Source organism: Melanerpes formicivorus, unplaced genomic scaffold (genome assembly GCF_026170545.1).
Source record: "Melanerpes formicivorus ecotype bairdi unplaced genomic scaffold, bMelFor1.0.p_v2 SCAF_3, whole genome shotgun sequence".
NCBI lineage: Eukaryota > Metazoa > Chordata > Aves > Piciformes > Picidae > Melanerpes > Melanerpes formicivorus.
Genome location: NW_027142355.1, coordinates 4,660,912 through 4,685,462, shown reverse-complemented (window position 1 = coordinate 4,685,462; position 24,551 = coordinate 4,660,912). Strand labels below are relative to the sequence as shown.

General features: G+C 42.0%; 1 protein-coding gene across 4 annotated transcripts in view; it reads left to right on the top strand.

Moving 5' to 3' along the window:
* The window catches only part of IQUB (IQ motif and ubiquitin domain containing), a 31,292-nt gene extending 7,069 nt beyond the window's left edge, over nt 1-24,223 (top strand). For 2 of the 4 annotated variants that reach the window (XM_068164213.1, XM_068164222.1), the window contains exons 6-12: nt 198-408; nt 4,521-4,696; nt 7,805-7,975; nt 10,532-10,708; nt 13,393-13,641; nt 20,563-20,748; nt 23,954-24,223. In XM_068164213.1, the coding sequence (XP_068020314.1) occupies nt 198-408; nt 4,521-4,696; nt 7,805-7,975; nt 10,532-10,708; nt 13,393-13,641; nt 20,563-20,748; nt 23,954-24,121 (1,338 nt within the window). In that variant the 3' untranslated portion in view covers nt 24,122-24,223. The remainder of the gene's footprint in view (nt 1-197; nt 409-4,520; nt 4,697-7,804; nt 7,976-10,531; nt 10,709-13,392; nt 13,642-20,562; nt 20,749-23,953) is intronic. The other 2 variants (XM_068164233.1, XM_068164242.1) reach the window with 2 other exon arrangements.
* The last annotated feature ends 328 nt before the right edge of the window (nt 24,224-24,551 follow it).

The window sequence follows — 24,551 nt, the reverse complement described above, 5'->3', positions numbered from 1 at the left end:
AATCAACTAAAGATCTAATCAACTAAAACATGGCACCAAGCGCCCCATCCAGTCTCTTCCTAAAGACCTCCAGCGATGGTGACTCCCCCATTTCCCATTGAGTACAAGACAAATCTTAGAAAAGGTAGACAGTGAGGAAAAAACCCCATGCTGTGTTGTTTTAAATCTGTGACTCTTTATTATTGTACCACATATAGGTAATAGTATTACAGACATACTTCCGTCGTTGGCATGCTATAAATGTGGTGCAAAATCTGAGGGAATTAAGAAGGCTAAGGCTGGCATGGGAAGCACAAAAAGAGTTACAGAGAAAACAAGCAAAAGAAGAAAAACTGAGACGGGGGTATGCACGAAGACTGAACCCTAAAACAAAAGAAGATTTTGAGCTGCTGTACCATGCTGTGGAATGTAAGTTGTCTTTTTTTCTCTTGTAAAGCAATGCTCTTAAATCAGCAGAAGAGTGCAGTTTGTTGAAGAAAACTCTCCTGGTTTTGACATATTTCAATAGATACTTCCTTGATTCTTTTGACTTACAGTAGAATTTCTTCCATTTTTAAAGAATTATTTGACTTTAATATATTTCTTTATGGATGACGGAGATTGGAATCAATACAGCTGATCGATATGATCTAGTATTGTTCCTTTATTGCTTCAGTGTTGTTCAATTATAATGCAAGCATAGTACAGAGCGGACAGTAGAGCTGACAGGCTAGTAAGAAGTACGTAGAAGAAGTGAGTATTAAGAAAACCTTTACAACTTGTATAAACTCGGAGGGCATTGCTGGCATGGCTTCATTGGTCCCTCACGAGTGACCACACACTGTACTACTATTGATTATTGGTTAAACTAGTAATAACACGCGAGGTTGTTGATGCACATGTGCGTCCTGTTATTCCAAGATAACTCTCTGTGTTTATAGCTATCAGTGTCCTGCTTTGGTTACACGGTGCAGGCACAGCACTATTCTGCTAAACCGCTAGCCACTTCTGCACCCATGCTGGACGCGGTCTATCACCATGTCAGGCTCTAGGCCTACACTGCCAGATTGCTCACACTGCTCATTGCCACCGTTACCACATTTCGTGAAGCAGAAAAAGCCTTTATTCTGTGTAAGCACTATTTAGCAATAACTACAACATCCTTATGGTGTCAACTATGTTTTCATTACAAATATAGCACATAGCACTGTACCAACCATTATAAATAAGATTAACGCTACCCCAGCCAGAAACTTGTCCACCTTTATATGAAACAATCAGCTTGTTGAATAATGGTTTTGATAATCTTTTGCCTTTTTTTTTCTCATTCACCTGTGATGTTAATGTCAACTAGAGGAGGAAGCACTGGATTTTTATAGCAGAATTACTTTAATCTTTTTACTCTATATTTAGGATGCTGAACATGATACCATAAAGACCTACCATTTATCATTTAATATAGACATTTTTTAATAATGAATTCGGTATTTTCTCCAGATTTTATGATATATGACAGAGATTATTCCTTTTGTTCTAAACATCTTCTCCTGCTTTTTCCCCTGTCTGTGTTATTCCATGTTTCACAAAACTGTGTGGTCAAAATCTAAACAATCTGTCAGGAGTGCTACAGAGCATTCTGAAAAGCTTACTTCTCGTGCTGGAATGGATGGTGTCTAATATAGGCAAGCATCTCTAAACTTGCCTGGAAAAATGAAGTGAATACTGCAGATAATTGACATAGGTTACAGGAGAATGGTGTTCCATATGTGGCAAAATGCCTTGTGTTATGTTCTTTTGGAAAAACAGAAACAATGGAAATCAGAGAACTTGTACCAGCATGTAATGAAACTGCAAGAGTTCATTTTAAAAATGTCTCCTTTTCAAGCACGAAGCTTGCATTACGACTTTCAGCTGTCTGGTTTTGTTTACCAGTGTTGACTAGTTGCTTCTCTAGATGGAGACTTGCAGTCATGCTCTTTGTTTTAATAGAGCTTAGTGGTTCCAGGAAGTGGATTTTTTTCTCCCTGCATCTGAAACTGCTTTTACATTCTTGCTCTGGCAACAGTCTACATAAGTTAAATCCTTGTGACAGTAATAGAATGAGACTATTGTCCTCTACAGATCTGTGAAGGTTACTGCTGCAACAGGGGGCTACTATGACAGGGTCAGTCAGTGCAGGCAATCCCTGTTGATACAAAAACTTGCCTGTTGACTGTATGGTGCAAATATGTATCAATATATTCAGTGCATCTCCATGTGGAGACATTGATTATCTATTTGAAAAGCATGAACTACTTCTTTTCATTAGAACTGGAATAAAAAATATACTGAGTAGACACTTTGTCCATAGAACACTTTAAGAATGTTTTTAATTCAATTGCATGTATATGGTGAATCAGGAGGTACTGACAATGGCTGCTGCTGCTTCGAAATTGCTTACTGTGATGATTGGCTCTACCTTTGAAGTTGCTGCCCCCTTCAGGCTTATAAATCTTCATGTAAATTAATTCTCTGCAGTGCTTTCGTTTGCTGAAAAGTCTTTATTTAAAAACACGTCTTTGGGTACTCAGAAGGCTGGAGAGCCTTAAGGAAATTAATTGAAATCTTTTAAAATAGAAAACATAAGGTGAAGTAGATAAGGAAGCCATAGGCAGAAAATAAACCTTCTTCCTTTTCCTCCCCTTGCCTCTAATCATACCTGACACAGGATGTTATGTTTTTTCCCCAGTAAGTGTACCTCACTTACTGGATTGTTTTCTTTATGTTGGGTTTTGGTTTTCCATAACTGTTCTAGAACAATAACAATGCTTCGAGATATGACTCAAGATTATTGAAATGTTGCATTTTATAAAATCCCTACAAAACTCTAGATGTATTGGACATGCAACAGACTCCCTGGAAAAGCCAAGAAATGGTACAATGTATGCAAAGGAAGACACCAATCAGTAAACACGATTTGATTTTACTAACAGATTTCTGTAAAGGACGTTTAATTATGTATCAGCACTTGCAGTAAAAATATAGGTACTCTAAAATAATCATCAATCAGCACATATGGCATATCTATATGTTTCCATCATTAATTGGGTTAACTTAAAAGTGCAGCAAGAATCTGTGGTTGGTGATTTGACTCTAAGGCCACATTCTTCTACAGCATGCATCAAGAACAGTGTGGCCAGCAGGAGCAGGGAGGTCATTCTGCCCCTGTACACTGCACTGGTTAGGCCACACCTCGAGTACTGTGTCCAGTTCTGGGACACTCAGTTTAGGAAGGATGTTAACTTGCTGGAACGAGTCCAGAGAAGGGCAACAAAGTTGGTGTGGGGTTTGGAACACAAGCCCTATGAAGAGAGACTGAGGGAGCTGGGGTTGCTTAGACTGGAGAAGAGGAGACTCAGGGGTGACCTTATCACTCTCTACAACTACCTGAACGGAGGTTGTAGACAGGAGGATGTTAGTCTCTTCTCCCAGGCAGCCAGTACCAGAACACGAGGACACAGTCTCAGGCTGCACCAGGGGAAGTTTAGGTTGGATGTTAGGAAGAAGTTCTTCACAGAGAGAGTGATTGCCCATTGGAATGGGCTGCTCAGGGAGGTGGTGGAGTCATCATCATTGGAGGTGCTCAGGAGGAGACTTGATGGAGTGCTTAGTGCCATGGTTTAGTTGTTTAGGTGGGTTGGATTGTTTGATGGGTTGGACACAATGATCTTGAAGGTCTCTTCCAACCTGGTCTGGTCTGGTCTATTCTATTCTATTCTATTCTATTCTATTCTATTCTATTCTATTCTATTCTATTCTATTCTATTCTATTCTATTCTATTCTATTTATTCTATGTACTGATTCACATGCTGCTGTCACTGCTATCTTGTGGTTTGCATACCACTTCCACTTGAAGTTCAGTTGTAGAAGAGGAATGGGAAAGTAGACCAATGGCTGTCTAATTAACAATGCAGTTTTATCTGCCTTAGATGGCAAACGATGATACTACTCAAATATTCAGTGTAAGACCTCGAGTGCTAAACATGACTCTCACTCAAGTTTTATCTCACTTTTGGAGGACATCAGGCTTGTTTAGGTTTTACTTGTTTATTCAGCAAGAAGCACTAGCATTCTCAGCACTGAGTACTAATGGCACTACAGTAAGGTACTGTCTGTAGTCCTTTGAGCAGATATCTTTTCTTGAGACTTTGAGGAGAAACTGAATAAAAAGCTCCTATTGCTTATACCTTCTGGAGCTGCTTGAATCTTAAACAGCTAATTCAGGTGCACAATCATAAAAAAATAATTTCATCATGCATTTCCAGAGGAGCTAAGTTCTCTTTCTCACATCCATCACTGAGTTTGGAGTATGAATGGGCAATTTAGAATTGATGTAGACAAACATACCCTCACAGAGCATCTGTATAATTTGCAGTCATTTATGGGCTATTTTGGAACTGGCTTTTGATGAATATTGAAAAACAATTATTTCTTAATTATAAAAGTAGAAGTTTCACAGAAAAACATACTGTAAAAATACCCAAATTATTTTTGTCTGTAGTGTGGAGGCAGGAGGAGACAGAGAAGATTAACAGAAGTCTTACTGGAGCTGAAAGAAAGGCTGCACTTTGTGGACTTCTGGAACAAGAGGCACAGCTGATTGCTTCCATTGGAAGACACAAACTCAATGCGGATGAGGAGAATCGACAGAAAGCAATATTGCATTTTCTGGATAAGGTCAGTGTGGTAATTTTAGGCTGAACATGAAGAATACCTAAGTACAACAACAGAAGAGGAATTTGCAAACTGCCTGTCAAAAAGTAAATTTTGTTACCCAGTTAATCGTGTGAATAAGTATCCACATTATCGAGTTGCTCATGTCAATACCATTGAGTTAGTTTCTCTTTCCAAACCAAGAATTTCTTCTGTTGGTGACTGACTGAAGAACTATCAATGCGTCCTTAAGACTGTTAACTGCCTGTGTCTACGGTAAATCTCAGGGCATTCAACAAGTCCAAGTGCCAGGTGCTGCACTTTGGCCACAACGACCCCATGCAGTGCTACAGGCTGGGGTCAGAGTGGCTGGAGAGCAGTCAAATAGAAAGGGACCTGGGGGTGCTGATTGACAGCTGTTTGAACAGGAGCCAGCAGAGTGGCCAGGTGGCCTAGAAGGCCAATGGCATCCTGGCCTGTATCAGGAATACTGTGGCCAGCAGGAGCAGGGAACTCACTGCCTGTGTACTCAGCACTGGTTAGACCACACCTTGAGTCCTGTGTCCAATTCTGGGCCCCTCAATTTAAGAAGGACATTGAGACTCTTGAATGTGTCCAGAGAAGGGCAACGAGGCTGGGGAGAGGCCTCGAGCACAAGCTCTGTGAGGAGAGGCTGAGGGAGCTGGGATTGCTTAGTCTGGAGAAGAGGAGGCTCAGGGGAGACCTTACTGCTGTCTACAAGTCCCTGAAGGGAGGTTGTAGCGAGGAGGGGGTTAGTCTCTTCTCCCAGGCAACCAGCACCAGACTAAGAGGATGAAGTCTCAAACTGCGCCAGAGGAAGTTTTGGCTCGAGGTGAGGAGAAAGTTCTTCCCAGAGAGAGTTGTTAGTCATTGGAATGTGCTGCTCAGGGAGGTGGTGCAGTCACCATCCCTGGAGGTGTTCAAGAGGGCATTGGACATGGCACTTGGTGCCATGGTTTAGTAGTCATGAGGTCTGTGGTTTGTTGGGTTTGTTGGGTTTGTTTCTGCTTTCATGCATTGGTACCAGAGTGCAGTTATAATAGTCTTGCTCTCTAAGGTAAGACAGATTAACAGGATTATTGTAAACTCCACAGCATTGCCAGCAGACTAAAAGGCAAGAGAAGGCTGGCAAAAAACGAATCTCAGAAGTTTTTATTTTCTTATGCTAATCTCAAATACAATAAAATAGGTCTGAAATCAGGGAGCTGAAATACTAGAAACCTTCCTACTGATGACACCTCTGTATTTTGTTTTTCAGTAAAAAGCTGTTGTTTTTTTTCTTTTAAAATAATCTTATTTTGTATTATCCCCAGTTATTATGAGTTAGTAAGAAAAAATTACAGAAGTTAAAGGTAGGATATCTTGCTTTGAATAATTTAGATGTTATCATAATATAATTGGTCTGTGTTAAGGGCCATTTGCAGAGTGGAATACCAAGACTCATATATGGGTTGTTGCAAATTTATCAGAAGAAACTGGTTGTAATAACTGTTTCTAGACTAAGCTATGCCCATTGACTCTCCCTAGCATAAGCAATTGACCTTTCTGGGTTTTAACAAGTGACTTAAATTGAAGAGGATCAAATACAGCTACTGAATTAACAATTAACTACTCTGTGAAGAAACAGTGATTTTGACAGTCTACTACACAAAAGAGTTACAGCATGATACAGCTTCTAAGCTAGTGGGTGGTATTTGTTGTTTCCTTGGGGTTTTTGGTTTGGCATCTTGGTTTTGTTGTTGTTTTTTAATTTCTATTGCTGCACAAGGATAGAATGCTCTCATTTTATGTCAGAAAATGGTCTCTATAGTTTTGTGGACGTTCAAAGATTTCACTAAGCAATTAAGGATTTCCCTTTTTTTTTTTTTAATCTTTACTGATGTCTGGGTTTGCTATTGCATTTCTTAATGAATTTTGTGACCTTTGATTAGCAGTACCTCTAATTAGAGTTCCACCCCACTGATAATGTAATTAAATGCCAGTTATTCAATGTCAGGGTTTTTTTTTCAGTTATTTTGTTTTGCTTACCTTATTTTATTTGTTTACTTAAAAATGAGGAAAACTTTGTTTTGATTGTGGTGAGGATTAATCATGTTGGTTCTACCTAATATTCTTGCTATTTTTAGAACTGGTCACCATAGCCAGCCTGTATATTCAGTCAAAATAATTATTAGGTCAATGCTGGATCATATCCAGAAAACTGCTAGACATGTGGATGATGCATGAAGTGTTGCTGTGGTTAGCTCACCCTGAGATTGCAAAGTTCACAAATATTTGTGAACACTCAAGTTCCAAACATAGTGAAAGAGAGTAATTGATACACAGGATGAGGTTCCAAATATCTGTTCCAATTCAGGAAAGGGAGTGGAGTTAGCTAATGATAAGGAGAGAGTTTTGGATACCTACCTCTATATGTAGTGGTGTGGTTTGCAGTCAAAACCAGTCCTGTTGGAAGAGGAGAGCAGTTGGACATTTCAAACCAAGTGGAGCACCTGACACCGTGTAACTTCCTGCTGTTTGTAGAAATTACAATGTGCAAAGTGACCACTGAAGTAGTCATATCATATATAATTAGGTTATTAAACAAGAAGCTAGTGAAGTATCCAATAAGCTGTAAACTCATACTTTGCCTTGGTCAGCTTTGACAAAGTCTGTCCTCTACCCATTTGTATGGCTAGCAGTGATATTTTGTACTGCAGTAGACTACAAAGTCTTAACATTGCAATCTTTACACAATCAACAGGCCCACTGATAGTTTAAAGGCATTAATAACTGCAAGATGAAATGCAGAGCAAATGTATTCTAACACCACTGTCAGGAAATTCACTTTAAAGATATAGAACTCATCCCTGTGGGAGAATACTATTTACTTTTAAAATACTGTAAGACAAAGTTGTAATGACCTGAAACTTTTAACAAAGTGTGCACTTGAATGCTTGCTCTGGTGGAACAGGTACTGTATACATGTCACAATAGAATTAGCCCTTTTAATTAGTCAAGTGCTAATGTCAAGTTCCTATTTGCTCTGGTGAAACTTGGTGTAATATAATGCACTTCTTTAGCTGATAATGAGATTACAATAGCTCAGAGTTATACAAATTGTTTCTGAAGTGTGCACAGCCTAAGAGATGGAAAGCATATGACGGAAGAATCACTGAAATGGATACACCGTACACACTCCGTGCCAGGGAGCTATTTGAAATCTACTTCAGCATTAGCATGAATGGCATCCCAAAAGATGAGAGGATAGATGTGCTGTTAACACTCAGACGTACAGTGAAGGTATGTTTTATTTTTGTATTTTTGTCTAGCTTAAGCTGTACTTCACAAACAGTCAGGTAATTGTGTTGACACACAAGGGATGTTTCTTCTGACAGACAGGTGCCAGGATGATCAGTTGACAGCAAGAAAAAGCCTAGTGTACCACCTTGAATAAGAGTGGGATGTACATTCGTGATGCACTCTAAATTCATGCTCACTTTGTGATGTACACATTTTTCTTTGAATTGTGTTAGAATTTTAATTGCATGGGTTTAGACTGTTTCGTGTATCAATACATAATATGATATTAGTACAAAGTTCCACTGAATTTTGATGAAAAACCGCATGAAAACCTTGGCAGAGATGTAAGTGGCTGTTGCTGTTTTTTTTTTCCCAGTTAGTTGAAGTGCCTCTATAGAACCTTATCAGTCTGTTGGTCTAGGTACCCATTTTTATGGGTGGCAAATATAGATTATTTTATCTTTTTATTTGCCCCTTGCTCCCTAGCCACACTGCTGCTGCCAGTGCTCCCAGTGAATAAAAATCTGTTTGCATTTCTTTTAGTCCTTCATATTTGTTTTATTTATCCGTGTACAAAAAGAATAATAGAAGTTTCTAAGTACTTCCAGGGTGATACTGTCAGATATCCAGCTAGAATAGAATGCTGCTTTCTGGTCTTGTCAAAAAAAAACCACAACCTTCTTGGTCTTTACCTTAGTAGTACCAGAATTTGGGTACCAACATTGGGAGCACTCCTGATCCATGAATGTCTACCTGGACTTCAGCAAGGCCTTTGACACTGTCCCCCACAGCAAACTCCTGGCCAAGCTGTCAGCCCATGGCTTGGACAGGAGAACACTGCATTGGGGTAGGAACTGGCTGGAGGGCTGAGCCTAGAGAGTGGTGGTGAATGGTGCCACATTCAGCTGGTGGCCAATCCAGCTGGTGGCCAGTCAGTAGTGGTGTGCCCCAGGAATCAGTGCTGTGCCCTGTGCTCTTTAACATCTTTATTGATGATCTGGATGAGGGCATTGAGTCCATCATCAGTAAATTTGCAGATGACACCAAGCTGGGGACGGGTATTGATCTTCTGGAGGGTAGAGGGGCTTTGCAGAGGGACCTCGACAGGCTGGACAGATGGGCAGAGTCCAATGGTATGAGACTGAACACATCCAAGTGCTGGGTTCTGCACATTGGCCACAACAACCCCATGCAGTGCTACAGGCTAGGGTCAGAGTGGCTGGAGAGCAGCCAGGCAGAGAGGGACCTGGGGGTGCTGGTTGATGTTAGGCTGAACATGAGCCTGCAGTGTGCCCAGGTGGCCAAGAGGGCCAATGGCATCCTGGGCTGTATCAGGAACAGTGTGGCCAGCAGGAGCAGGGAGGTCATTCTGCCCCTGTACACTGCACTGGTTAGGCCACACCTCGAGTCCTGTGTCCAGTTCTGGGCCCCTCAGTTTAGGAAAGATGTTGACCTGCTGGAAGGTGTCCAGAGAAGGGCAACAAAGTTGGTGAGGGGCTTGGAAGACAAGCCCTATGAGGAAAGGCTGAGGAAGCTGGGGTTGCTTAGCCTGAAGAAGAGAAGGCTCAGGAAAGACCTTATTGCTCTCTACAACTACCTGAAGGGAGGTTGTAGACAGGAGGATGTTGGTCTCTTCTCCCAGGCAACCAGCACCAGAACAAGAGGACACAGTCTCAGGCTGCTCCAGGGGAGGTTTAGGCTGGATGTTAGGAAGAAATTCTACACAGAGAGAGTGATTGCCCATTGGAATGGGCTGCCTGAGGAGGTAGTGGAGTCACCATCACTGGAGGTGTTCAGGAGGAGACTTGATAGAGTGCTTGGTGCCATGGTTTAGTTGATTAGGTGGTGTTGGATGATAGGTTGGACGTGATGATCTTGAAGGTCTCTTCCAGCCTGGTTTATTCTATTATTCTATTATTATCCTATGTTGCTGTAGTGAACAAATTCCAGAACTTCTGTGAACTAGCGCTCTATATTGGGTGAGAAAACATTGCACTTCACTGTTTATTTCTCTGGAGAATCTTCTACTAAGTATTTGGTATACTGAAATAGCTAATTTCCAAACATACTTGTAAAGTCCCCCATGCCTTTTGTGTGGTGGGTTTTGGGGCTTTTGTTGTTGTTGTTTGGTTTTCCTGGTGGGGGTGGATCTCTTTTTTGACAGTGTAGGGTTTTTTAACCCTCTGCTGTGTATATACATTGCACCTCCTTTCATATACCCAAAGGCAGCTTCTTAGGGAGGTATTTCTTTGGGCTTATGGCAGCTGAAGGTTTTGCATCTGTTGTGTGCCTCTGCTTAGCATTTTTTAAATGCCTGCAAGTTGCTAGTCACAGATTTAGTATGTATCCACATGACACTTAAAGAGGAGTCTCTTTCAGTATTCTCAAATTTGTAGTTCTTCACATTAGTTTTCTTGGAGGCAGTTCCTAAGACACTAAGAGGTTCTTCTATGATATGTATGATGATTGTCATAGAATTCATAGCTTACTTTCATACCTGTTTGTTTCCTTATTGTTGTGGAATTTGTTTTCCTTCTTATTTGTATTTTCTTTCAGGAACATGAATGTAAACTAACACAGGAAATAGTGGAATTAATTGACAGGGAAGTTGATCTTATGTCGAGAGAGGTGAAAGAACACAACTTAGAAGGACTGAGAAGAAGAATTTGTACATTATTCCTTCAGTATACTAAAAACCCAAAGTTTAATCCTGAAGTTGCTAGGATGCTTAAGGTATTATTCCTATTTTGCAGTCTGACAGAGTGGCCATTGAAATAAGGATGGTGGAGAAGGGGAATGGAAAACAATGAAAGCTTTTTTATTTTACATTTTGCTGTAGAACTGCTGTGGGAGTTCCTTAACCAGTAAAATCTATCGAGCACACAGACTTCACACCAATAATCTTATATAGTCCTATAGGAAGCGCAGGGCATGGATGTGTATAGGAATCTGACAAGTGACTGGTAGCACTTGTGAGAACCCAGGAACTCTAAGTATGAAATCAAAACCCTGAGAATTAGAAATTGTGGATCTTATAGGATTGTAAGAGTAAAATGTAATAGCAAATGGGGAACAAGAGAGAGAGCAATTATCTTTTTTTCCACTGGACAAGGGACAGCATCCCATGCATCCACACTGCCTATGTCAAAACAATGTCTAATGAGCTTGCACCTAAGCAAGAGCTTTTACAACTTTATGTGATACAGTTTCTACTTTGTCAGAAAAAAGAAATAGCTAGGAGGAGTAGTAAGTGCTAGACACTTCTGAAGTTAATTGTTTTTATTTTCTGACTACAGATTCCAATTAAAAATAAAATTCACTATCATTTGTTGCTGCTTTAGGCAGTAGCATGTATTCTGCATCTGTCAGAACAGGATTCTTCATACTGTGGTTGATGGTATCTCAGGAATCTCAGGAGTACAGAATCTGTCAGTAAGTTTTAGTCAGATTTATCATAGAATCATAGAATCAATAAGGTTGGAAAAGACCTCAGAGATCATCAAGTCCAACCTGTCACCCAACATCTCATGACTACTAAACCATGGCACCAAGTGCCATGTCCAATACCCTCTTGAACACCTCCAGGGATGGTGACTCCAACACCTTCCTGGGCAGCACATTCCAATGGCTAAAAACTCTCTCTGGGAAGAACTTTCTCCTCACCTCCAGCCTAAACTTCTTCTGGCGCAGTTTGAGACTGTGTCCTCTTGTTCTAGTGCTGGGTGCCTGAGAGAAGAGACCGACCCCTGCCTGGCTACAACCTCCCTTCAGGGAGCTGTAGACAGCAATAAGGTCTCCCCTGAGCCTTCTTCTCCAGACTAAACAACCCCAGCTCCCTCAGCCTCTCCTCGTAGGGCTTGTGCTCGAGGCCTCTCCCCAGCCTCGTTGCCCTTCTCTGGACACATTCAAGAGTCTCAATGTCCTTCTTAAATTGAGGGGCCCAGAACTGGACACAGGACTCAAGGTGTGGCCTAACCAGTGCTGAGTACAAGGGCAGAATGACTTCCTTGCTCCTGCTGGCCACACCTTTCCTGATACAGGCCAGGATGCCATTGGCCTTCTTGGCCACCTGGCCACGCTGCTGGCTCATGTTCAGAACCAACTAACAGTTATTTTAGACTAGGTTGTTGAATGGGGTTATCTAGTTGTGATGTAGCTGAGTTTCAAGACAGGAGATTTTTGTCCTCTGTAGCTTTTGGTTAACAGTACCTTGAGTTGAAGGCTAAATTGCCCCTATATTTTTATTGGAACCTTTTAACCTTCCCATAAAAAAAGATGGGAATTCATCAACAGTCAGTCAAAGTGACTAAGTCCTTGGGGTACTTTCAAAAACAATAAAGGCAAGTGACCACAATACATAGCTTGATTATCAGACTACTCAAACTACCCAATTGCAAACAAAGGCCTTCTACACAGACTACATTATATTATTTCCAGAACCCGTGAAGCAATGTGAGGAGGAGGAGTTCATTGGCGCGTTTAATTTATTATCTTCCCCAATATTGTTTTTTGACATGTGGCTCTGATTTTATATTCATTTGCTGAAATATTGGTATGCCCATGTTCCCAGCATTTCAGCTCAGACATAAAGTGTAGATTCCATATGAAAAATAAAATGCAGAAGTTATTTTTTGTGTATTTGTTATCATCTATTCAGAGTATCTGACAAATTGCATATGTAAAAGCACCAGCACGAGCACTGGAGCATAATGTCTGCAGTCCTCGTGTAGCTTAAGTCATTAACTGCTTTATGTAACTGATTTTAACAAGCACACTAAGAAAATACAATGGGTTTGGTCTTCTGTTTAGAAAAACCAAACACCCTATTGAGGAGAAGCTGAGGGAGCTGTGGGTGCTTAGCCTGGAGAAGAGGAGGCTCAGGGCAGACCTTATTGCTGTCTACAGCTACCTGAAGGGATGTTGTGGCCAGGTGGCAGTTGGTCTCTTCTCCCAGGCAACCACCAACAGAACAAGAGGACACAGTCTCAAGCTGCACCAGGGGAGGTTTAGGCTGGATGTTAGGAATAAATTCTTCATAGAAAGTGTAATTACCCATTGGAATGGGCTGCCCAGGGAGGTGGTGGAGTCACCATCACTGGAGGTGTTTAGGAAGAGACTGGATGGGCTGCCATGGTTTAGTTGATTAGACAGTGTTGCATGATAGGTTGGATTCTGATCTCAAAGGTCTCTTCCAACTTGGTTAATTCTGTTCTGTTCTATTCTATTCTATTCTATTCTATTCTATTCTATTCTATTCTATTCTATGTTTAAAGATATATATTACTAGCTTTTACATATTAGAATACTTCCATAAATATATGTGAAAATATATCCTGACAGAGTTAGTGACACACAAGTAATACAAAGATACTTTGTAGTAAATTAATTTGTTGTTTCAATTTTATTTTTTTTTTTAGGTCCCACGAGATCCCCTAAAGCTTTATAAAACTGTTCATTTCTGTCAGAGTTGCAAAAATCACTTAATGTCTACTGAGTTTCCAGTTTCTGCTCGTTCCCGCACCATTGGCAGATGTCGTTTGTGCTACAAGCTTGATAATGAGGCTCAGCAACGAGAAACATTTCTGAAGTACAAACTTATTCTGGAAAGTCTCAGAAAGTCTGAAGCTGACTACCAAGATGATGCTAAAATTGTTTTCTCAATTCAGGTACATTCTGAAAGAGCATTGCTAATAATAGAAGACAATGGGTTTGTCAAGAATTTTTGCTTTATTTGGTGTATGTTGTTGACAGGTTGAAAAACAAGCTAAAAGCTACCAAAAATTCTTCCTGTGGTATGGGATATTCTATATCATGAAGAAGAAGCACTGAAATTCTTGAATTATAGTTGTACTTTTAAAGGTGGCTACAAACCATGCATTTAAAGAAGGTAGAAGTCTAGCTGACAAATCGAAGTCTTCTATTACTGTCCTATGGCTTAAAGATACTAGCATCATCTGTACAGCAACAACAGTGGTTTTATGACTAATATTTTTCAAGACATAATCACAGAATCACAGAATATTAGGGGCTGGAAGGTACCTCAAAAGATCATCTAGTCCAACACCCTTGCCAGAGCAGGATCACCTATACCATGTCACACAGAAATGCATCCAGGTCGGTCCTGAGTATCTCCAGTGAGGGAGACTCCACAACCCCCCTGGGTAGCCTCTTCCAGAGCTCTGTCACCCTCATAGGGAAATTTTTTTTCCTCACGTTTCCATGGAACTTCCTATGCCTCCACTTCCACCCATTGCCCCTTGTCCTGTCATTGAGCATCACTGAGAAGAGCCTGACTCCATCCTCTTGGCACGCACCCTTTACAAACTATTAAACATGAATGAGGTCACCCCTTAGTCTCCTCCTTTCCAAGGTGAAGAGCCCCAGCTCCCTCAGTCTCTCCTCATAAGGAAGATGTTCCACTCCCTTCATCATTTCTGTGGCTCTGTGCTGGACTCTTTCAAGCAGTTCCCTGTCCTCCCTGAGCTGAGTGGCCCAGAACTGAACACAATACTCCAGATGCAGCCTCACCAGAGCTGAGTAGTGGGGAAAGAGAACCTCTATTGACCTGCTGACCACCCCCCTTCTAATCCACCCCAGAATGGCATTGGCCTTCTTGGTCACAAGAGCACATTGCTGGCTCATGGTCAACCTCCCATCCACTCGCACCCCCAGGACCCTTTCCCCTTCACTGCTCTCCAGCAGGTCAGTCCCCAACCTATACTGGTACATGGGGTACATGGGGTTGTTCTTTCCCAGGTGCAAGACTCTACACTTGCCCTTGTTGAATTTCATTCAATTTCTCCCTGCTCAGCTCTCCAGCCTAAGTGTTTGCTGAATGGCAGCACAGCCTTACAGTGTGTCAGCCACGTCACCCAGCTTTGTGTCTTCAACAAACTTGCTGACAGCGCTCTCTTTTCCCTCATTCAGGTCACTGATGAATGGATTGAATAGCACTGGTCCCAGTACTGAGCCCTGAGGGACTCCATTAGATACAGGCCTCCAATTAGATTCCATCGCATTGACCACAACTCTCTGACTTCTTTCCTTCAATCCATTCACAATCCACTGCACTATTTGATTATCCAGACCACACTAGTAGAACATTTTGAGCCCTGTTGTTTGGTCTGTTTCAGTAGTACAACTGAATTATTTTATTTTCTTGGAAGGCAAAAAAAAAGAGGAAAGAGCTGTGTCAGTAGCTTATAGTTGGAACTGTTGCTGTTTAACATTCATTAGGAGAGGAATTCATTAAATAATCTAACCTTTAAAATGTCATAATCTGTAGTTTTCTGCAATTTTATGAAATAGCTAATGTTTCTTAATAATCTTTACTGGAACAACTCAGTTCACAGAATTGTTGCCTCTGTATTCAGCATATTCTTTTAGTTGTTACTTTGTCAACAAAAGAATTCTAGTATTTGCTGGGAAAGTTTTAAATCTGAGGTAATTTTGAAGTGTTATTGATTGAAAATATTAACCAGCTGAGATTTAGCTGAACTTTCTGAAATTTAGCCTTCAAAATCTTTACAGCATCAGCATTCTTGCAATAGTTTTTGAGTTGTATTTTTGGTACATCTGCAACAACAAGCAAGCAAAATCCCACTGTTACCAAAACAAGCCATGCTAGGGTTTAGCTAATGTCAGCTGTCAAAAGGAAGTTTGAGATTCTTTAATTATAATGCCTGTGTCAAGAATCATTGAATGGTCTGGGTCAGAAGGGTTGGAAGGTCGTCTCGTCCAACCTGCTCTGCAGTAAGCAGGGGCATCCTCAACTATATGAGGCTGCCCAGAGCCCTCTCGAGCCTCACTTTGAATACCTCCAGCGATGGGGCCTCAAACACCTCCCCAGGCAACCTCTTCCAGTGTTCCACCACCCTCATAGTAAAGAACCTGATCCAAACATCCAGTCTAAATCTACCATTCTCTACTTAGAAGCCATTGCCCTTTGTTCTATCTCTACAGGCCTTTGCAAACAGTCTCTCTCCATCCTTCCTGTAGTCCCCTTCAGGTACTCCCCAGGTACACCCCCTCTGGTCTCCCCAGAGCCTCCTCTTTTCTGGGCTGAACAACCTCAGCTCCCTCAGTCTGTCATTGTAGCAGACATATTCCATCCCCGTGATCATTTCTGTGGCCATCCTCTGGACCCTCTCCATCAGGTCCATGTCCTTCTTGTTTTGAGGGCTCCAGACCTGGATGCAGTACTCCAGGTGAAGTCTCACAAGAGCAGAATAACGTGGCAGAATCACCTCTCTGGATCTGCTGGCAACACATAATTTGATGCAGCCCAAGATGTGATTTGTCTTCTGCTTAGGTTTAAAAGGCAAAAAGCTGTTGGTGAGACTTACAATAGCTCCAGTAGGTTCTGCTGACTGTAGGTATTTTGTATCAAAATGAACTAGCCCAGCAAATATGTACTGAGGCTGCTGAAAGTTAAACCTTTCAAAAGGCTTAACTGTGCCATGCTTCTTAGAATCAATGGTGTGTAATATGGCTCTGATTTTTCTTGATAAGCAACATCCTAATGGCAATGTTGTGTTCATTTGAAGTTACAAATGCACTTAACCCCTTTACTGGTTCGCTGCCTACCCTTGTTGCCCTGACTCATCTGCTGAGCTCCCAACATGTCAGATGGCAGTACTTGCAGGCTGTTTCCATTTTGTGTCAGCACAGAACAAACTGAAATTAATTAACTGTGAAATTTCACAGCAGAATGCACACCTAGCTTTAGAAAGTCCTGAAGTCTTTTAAATTAAACTTTTCCCCCCAAGCTCTGAGATAGAACAAGTTTTGCCTATTTTTCAGGAAGGAAAAAAAGATAAAATTAAAAAAAAATTATAATCCAGGAAAAAGGAAGAGTCAAAGTATAAATCACATAGACCTGTGTATGCCTCAGTGTAAATTTTTGCAAGTTCTGATAACTTTTGAGATGTGCAGCTTAGCACAAAAATAGTACTTGCTAATCTGTCTGCTTGCAAATTTCTGGCTTCTGAGAAGAAGATACAGAAGATATTTGAAACTTTGTGAAAAAGGAGGAAATACTGGGGAAAAAAACCCAAAGCCTATTAGTGAAATGTGGTAAAGAAGGCCCTCCGAGAAGGTTTAACACCAGGTTTAAAGACCAGACCTATATTCTTGGAATCAGTAGACCCAAGTCCCTGCAGGAGCAGGGAGGTCATTCTGCCCCTGTACACTGCACTGGTTAGGCCACACCTCAAGTTTCATAGTTTCATAGTTTCATTCAGGGTTGGAAGGGACCACAAGGATCATCTAGTTCCAACCCCCCTGCCATGGGCAGGGACACCCCACACTAGATCAGCCTGGCCAGAGCCTCATCCAGCCTGGTCTTAAACACCTCCAGGGACGGGGCCTCAACCACCTCCCTGGACAGCCCATTCCAGGGCTTCACCACTCTCATGGTGAAGAACCTCTTCCTCACATCCAGCCTGAATCTCCCCACCTCCAGCTTCATTCCATTCCCCCTAGTCCTATCACTACCTGATATCCTGAGAAGTCCTTCCCCAGCCTTCCTGTAGGCCCCCTTCAGATACTGGAAGGCCACAATTAGGTCACCTGGGAGCCTTCTCTTTTCCAGACTGAACAGCCCCAACTCTTTCAGTCTGTCCTCATAGGAGAGGGGCTCCAGCCCTCTGATCATCCTCGTGGCCCTTCTCTGGACACCTTCCAGCACCTCCACATCCCTCTTGTAATAGGGGCTCCAGAACTGGACACAGTACTCCAGGTGGGGTCTCACCAGGGCTGAGTAGAGGGGGAGGATCACCTCCCTTGCCCTGCTGGCCACACTTCTCCTGATGCAGCCCAGGACCTGATTTGCTTTCTGGGCTGCAAGTGCACGTTGAGAGCTCATGTTGAGCTTTTTGTCCACCAGCACCCCCAAGTCTCTCTCCTCAGGGCTACTTTCGAGCCAGTCACTGCCCAGCCTGTATTTGTGCCTGGGGTTGCCTCGACCCAGATGCAGGACCCTGCACTTGCTCTTATTGAACTTCATGAGGTTGGCTTGTGCCCACCTCTCCAGCCTGTCAAGGTCCCTCTGGATGGCCTCCCTTCCCTCCAGCGTGTCTGCTGCACCACACAGCTTGGTGTCATCAGCAAACTTGCTGAGGGTGCACTCAATGCCACTGTCCATGTCACCCACAAAGATGTTGAACAAGACAGGTCCCAGGACTGATCCCTGAGGGACTCCTCTTGTCACTGGCCTCCACTGGGACATGGAGCCATGGACAGCCACTCTTTGGGTGCGGCCATCAAGCCATTTCCTTATCCATCTGGTGGTCCAACCATCAAACCCATGTGTCACCAGTTTGGAGACCAGGATGTGGTGCGGGACAGTGTCAAAGGCTTTGCTCAGGTCCAGGTAAATTACATCAGTTGCTTGCCCCTCATCTATTAATTTTGTCACCTGCTCATAGAAGGCAACCAGGTTTGTCAGGCAGGACCTGCCCTTTGCAAAGCCATGCTGACTGTTCCAAATCACCTCTTCACTATTCTTTTGAGCGAGTAGTGACTCCAGGAGGATCTGCTCCATGATCTTTCCAGGCACAGAGGTGAGACTGACTGGCCTGTAGTTCCCTGGTTCCTCCTTCTTACCCTGTTTGAAGATGGGGGCAATGTTTCCCCTTTTCCAGTCTGTGGGGACTTCACCAGATTGCCATGACTTTTGAAATATAATAGAGAGGGGTTCAGCAACCTCATCTGCCACTTCTCTCAGCACCCATGGGTGTATCCCGTCAGGTCCCATGGACTTGAACACTTTCAGGTTCTTCAGATGATCACGAACCTGATCTGCACTTACAATGGGCAGTTCTTCCTCCTGTGTCCAGGTCTGGGACACTCAGATTAGGAAGGATATTGACTTGCTGGAACGTGTCCAGAGAAGGGCAACAAAGTTGGTGAGGGGTTTGGAAGACAAGCCCTATGAGGAGAGGATGAGGGAGATGGGGTTGCTTAGCCTGGAGAAGAGGAGACTCAGGGGTGACCTTCTTGCTCTCTACAACTACCTTAAGGGAGATTGTAGACAGGCAGATGTTGGTCTCTTCTCCCAGGCAGCCAGCACCAGAACAAGAGCACACAGTCTCAAGCTGTGCTAGGGGAGGTTTAGGTTGGATGCTAGGAAGAGGTTCTACACAGAGAGAGTGATTGCCCATTGGAATGGGCTGCCCGAGGAGGTGGTGGAGTCACCATCATTGGAGGTGTTTAGGAGAAGACTTGACAGGGTGCTTGGTTGCATGGTTTAGTTAATTAGGTGGTGTTGGATGATAGGTTGGACATGATGATCTTGAAGGTCTCTTCCAACCTGGTCTATTCTATTCTATTCTATTCTATTCTATTCTATTCTATTCTATTCTATTCTATTCTATTCTATTCTATTCTATTCTATTCTATTCTATTCTATTCTATTCTATTCTATTCCCATCTTTTATCTTACATTTTTGCTGGCAAGTACTTGCATGAGTTCCTGGATTTTGAAAGCAAAATGGATGAAAATCCATAAGTCTACTTTTCACTAAAGCACTGTGTTGGTATCATTTCCTTCATCCTTTGTCAAGAAATTAATCAGTAATATACAAACACCATTATGTAATTAATTAAGTCAAGATTTCTTTAAAGAGGAAGAAGTCTTCTTCAATAGGCTAGCTTGGAGGAAACCCAGAAAGTCTGTTGTTTATATACTTCTGAAGATAAAAATCTAATCATTTTCCATGGCTAACACAGAGAAGAATTAATGGGGAGTGGCAAAAAAACTTGCTAAAGTTCAGTGGTGACTGCTGTCCCAGTTTTATTTTTTTCTTTCATTTAAGAGGCTGTTTTTATCAAGATTTATCAAGTGATTTCAGATGCCCAGTAATAAGCATATTAAGACTGACATAAATTCACCTTATACATAGGTTGGAAGTACATTGAAAGGCCTTTCTGTACTAGAGAACCTTTATAAACAGATCTCCTATTATTTTTTCCTAACATTGTATCATAGCTACCTGATCTTATAATCCTATTTGGTAAAATGAGCAACAGTATCATAAGCATAATAAACTTTCTGTATGTGAGAGTGAGGGGAAAGAAGCAAAGCTGGCAGTGATTTGGGGTCTGTCAGAGGTGGGAGTTTTTCTTGTCCTAATTTCCTGCATTTTCCAGGCTAGATTATTCTAATGATGTGATTTAGTAGTGTAATAACTCATTTATTGAATAATTTTAATTCTGAATCCAGGAATGAAATGGGGAAGTCATCTCAGTAATGATGGAGATGGATTCTTGTTATTAACTGAAGCTGTCTGAACATTCTTAAGCTTTATAAGAGCAATTAAGCAGTCACGGTGTGACTCGCCAATGGCAGAGACAATCAAAGTAAGAATCTAATATTTTAGAGATGATACAAAAAAATGCAGTTATTAACATGCTAGAGGAAGATGTGTAGATGTGTATATCTAGCCATTCTTTAACCAAGGGATTCTATGGCATATGTATAAAAAGTTTTTTTACTGAAAGCTTTCTTTGTATTCTGACATGGTTACAAGGCTTTTATTGTGGACTGAAGCATGCTTCTTCCTTCTTAACCATGTTTTCTATTTCAGCATCAAGATCTGCAGTACCTGATTGAGACCATATGGGGTTGTCAGTCAGCTCTCAGTGCCTGCAGTGACCTCTATGATTTGATCATGGTCAGATGGGATAAGCAGTATGAGTGGTCTCCATGGAACACTATTCTCCTCACAGAAGATGAGGCAGATGCACATCTTAAGATGTGTAATCTTGAGGAGGTAAAATGTCATGAGTTTATTTTTGACAGCCTTTATGCTATATGTTATAGTTGCATTTTGTGACTAATGCTGTTTAGCCAGATTTATACTCATCCATGTTTAAACTGGCCTGTGCTGAGTATTTAAACGATTGCATCTTCACTGTTAAATAAAACTGCCCAGAGGGCAGCTGAGACGTGAAGTTACATCTGTGTAGCTCAACTCTGTCTTGCCTTGATTCTCCCTCCCAAAATGCAAGAAGCTAAGTGGCCTCATCCATGCTGCCTACTGAGAACAGTGCTGTGCCTATGCTTCTCCCTCAGCTGAGATCAGGCAAGAGCTTGTCTGGATGGAAAACATACTGAAGAGTAACCATAGTTGTGTGCTTGTGCACATGCCCAGGCCTCATGAGTTTCTGGCCTTACAAATTTCTCATCAAATAACACTGAATGACACTGTCTAGAACTCAGTGAATTGTTTTAATGAAATTTATCTCAATTTATTTTCTTACATATATGTGAGGTAAGTATTCCTGACAATCTATAATTACAGTTTGCAATTAAGCAATAGCAATATAATTTAAAAGAATTTGCTAAAATTGTCCTTGAAACTATATATTTTTACACCACTGCCCCCCCCAAATTCCATATCTGATATATATCTCACTGTGCTGGGTATCATATGGTATATTTTAGTTTGCTAAGGCACAGGAGCCTTAGAATCCCATGCACTATGTTTGTCCTGGAATTAGTAATGGATTATTAAGCCTTTCACCTCTAGGTCATTGATTTATAAGGGTAGTGATCCAGGGTTATTATTGTATAGTGTCCTCTGTTCAGGGTGTTTTCAATTCAATTTCTGACACAATATGGGTGCCTCAGAAGTGCAACTTCAGCATTTACTCATTGCCCTGCTTTTTGGAACTGTGAAGAGTATGTGATAACTAAACTGACAGAGCAAATGAATTGTTGTCTTAAAGGTTTGCTTTGGGCCCAAAATGTACTAGTCAGGGAGTTTTAAAGGTAAAGGGAATTTGCCCATCCATGATACTTTGTGTGTGTGTGTGCCAAATGTGCATCTTCAAGGAGACAGAAGAAAGTTCTTCACAGAGACAGCTATTAGCCATGGGAATGTGCTGCCCAGGGAGGTGGTAGAGTCACAATCCCTGGAGGTGTTCAAGAGGGGAGTGGATGTGGCACTTGGTGCCATGGTTTAGTAGTCATGAGGTCTTGGGTGACAGGTTGGACTTGATGATCTTTGAGGTCTCTTCCAACCTTGGTGATTCTGTGATTCTGTGTGATTCTGTGAAATTTAACTTAGCTCTCACTGCAAAACTAGAAGTGGACCAGAGAGAAGTCACCTGTCTTTGCTGATTAATAAAAAGTGAAATAAAGGAAACAAAGCAAAGTTAGAATGTATTAAGTCGAATCATTATTTCTTATGCACTGGGGGGGGAAAAAAAGCCTACTGAGCACTTTCTTTAATAGCAGTTATTCATAGCAGTAGCAGAGAGTTTTTTCAGCTAAATATTCTGGTTATTTATTACATCATCTGAACTCATCAGTAGAAATTTAGGAAAATGTCACCACTGAACTCAAAGGCTGACTTAAATGCTGTAAAATGCTTGCAGCCATGATTATTTGTAAATAATCACTCTTATTCTTATCAAGGATGTTTCCTGTAGTCATCACCTTGCAAATCTTGACATTTAATCATTGCCTTTATTAATTTTCAAAATAAGTAAAAATCATAGAATCATAGAATTGGTAAGGTTGGAAAAGACCTCAGAGATCATCAAGTCCAACCTATGACCCAACATCTCATGACTACTAAACCATGGCACCAAGGCCATGTCCAATCCCCTCTTGAACATCTCCAGGGCTGGTGACTCCACCACTTCCCTTGGCAGCACATTCCAGCGTCTAACAACTCTCACCATGAAGAACTTTCTCCTCACCTCGAGCCTAAACTTCCCCTGGTGCAGCTTGAGACTGTTTCCTCTTGTTCTGGCGGTGGTTGCCTGGGAAAAGAGACCAACCCCCTCCTGGCTACAACCTCCCTTCAGGTAGTTGTAGACAGCAAGAAAGTCCCCCCTGAGCCTCCTCTTCTCCAGGCTAAACAATCCCAGCTCCCTCAGCCTCTCCTTCTATGGCTTGTGCTCAAGGCCTCTCCCCAGCCTCGTTGCCCTTCTCTGGAAACATTCAAGATTCTCAATGTCCTTCTTAAACTGAGGGTCCCAGAACTGGACACAGTACTCAAGGTGTGGCCTAACCAGTGTTGAGTACAGGAGCACAATGACTTCCCTGCTCCTGCTGGCCACACTATTCCTAATGCAGGCCAGGATACCATTGGCCTTCTTGGCCACCTGGGCACACTGCTGGCTCCTGTTCAGCCAGCTGTCAATCAGTACCCCCAGGTCCCTTTCTATCTGTCTGCTTTCCAGCCACTTGGACCCTAGCCTGGAGCTCTGCATGGGGTTGTTGTTGCCAATGTGTAGAACCCGGCACTTACATGTGTTCAGTCTCATACCCTTGGACTCTCCCCATCTGTCCAGCCTGTCGAGGTCCCTCTGCAGAGCTCTCCTATGCTCTAACACATCAATACCTGCTCCCAGCTTGGTGTCATCTCAATCCCCTCATCCAGATCATCAATAAAACTATTGGACAGGATGGGGCCCAGCACTGATCCCTGGGGGACACCACTGGTGACTGGCCGCCAGCTGGATGTGGCACCATTCACCACCACTCTCTGGGCTCAGCCCTCCAGCCAGTTCCTAACGCAGCACAGAGTGCTGCTGTCCAAGCCAGGGGCTGACAGCTTGGCCAGCAGTTTGCTGTGGGGAATGGTGTCAAAGGCCTTGGTGAAGTCCAGGTAGACTACACCCACAAAATGTTCTTACTTGAAAAAAACCAAAACCCAAAAACCAAAGAAATAAGTTTTATCTTGAACAGATGAAAAAATGGCAGAAGGTTTCTGTTCTTTTTTTAAAAGGTGACTACTACTTCACAAGGAGTGGTTAGTACTTTTCACTGTTGGGCCATAAGGTAGCAGTATAGAACTACAAAATATTTCAATATGAGTCATATATGAAAAAAATTATCTAGCTTAGCTTATTTAAGGATCACTTTTTATACTGTTTAAAATATGAAACAACATGTAGATTGCTTGATATTTTGAAGGTATTTAATGAGATTTGGGTTGTTTTTTTTTTCTTTTTCCCTTTCAGGCTTATGAAGCAACATTTATTGATGGAATAAAAAGTAAGCATAACCAGGCAAAAACCTACTTTGCTCAGTTTCCAGCGCTGGCATCATTTTTGCAGAGAAGTGACAATGAGGCTAATGCAAATGAATTTTTAATAGCTGCGCCCATTCCTCCTGTTACACAACCATAAATTGTAGGCAAAGTTAACTGCAGTTAAAGAAGTTGACTGAATTATTGATTAATGCCATTTCCTTGGTTTTAAAAGAAATGTACTCTTTCATCAATAAACTTCTCAGGGTGAAATAATTTGGTTTGCAGCCTCATTATTTGAAAAGTGAAATGTTGATGAGCACTGTAAATCCTAACTTTTTAGAGCAATGGCTGTCATTCTGTGCATGCCTGTGTTGCTTGGAACATTCTGTATGTACTGTAATGGTGAGGGGCTTGGAGCACAAGCCCTATGAGGAGAGTCTGAGGGAGCTGGGGTTGCTTAGCCTGGAGAAGAGGCTCACGGGAGACTTTATTGCTGTCTACAACTACCTGAAGGGAGGTTGTAAACAGGTGGGGGCTGGTCTCTTCTCCCAGGCAACCAGCACCAGAACAAGAGGGCATAGCCTCAA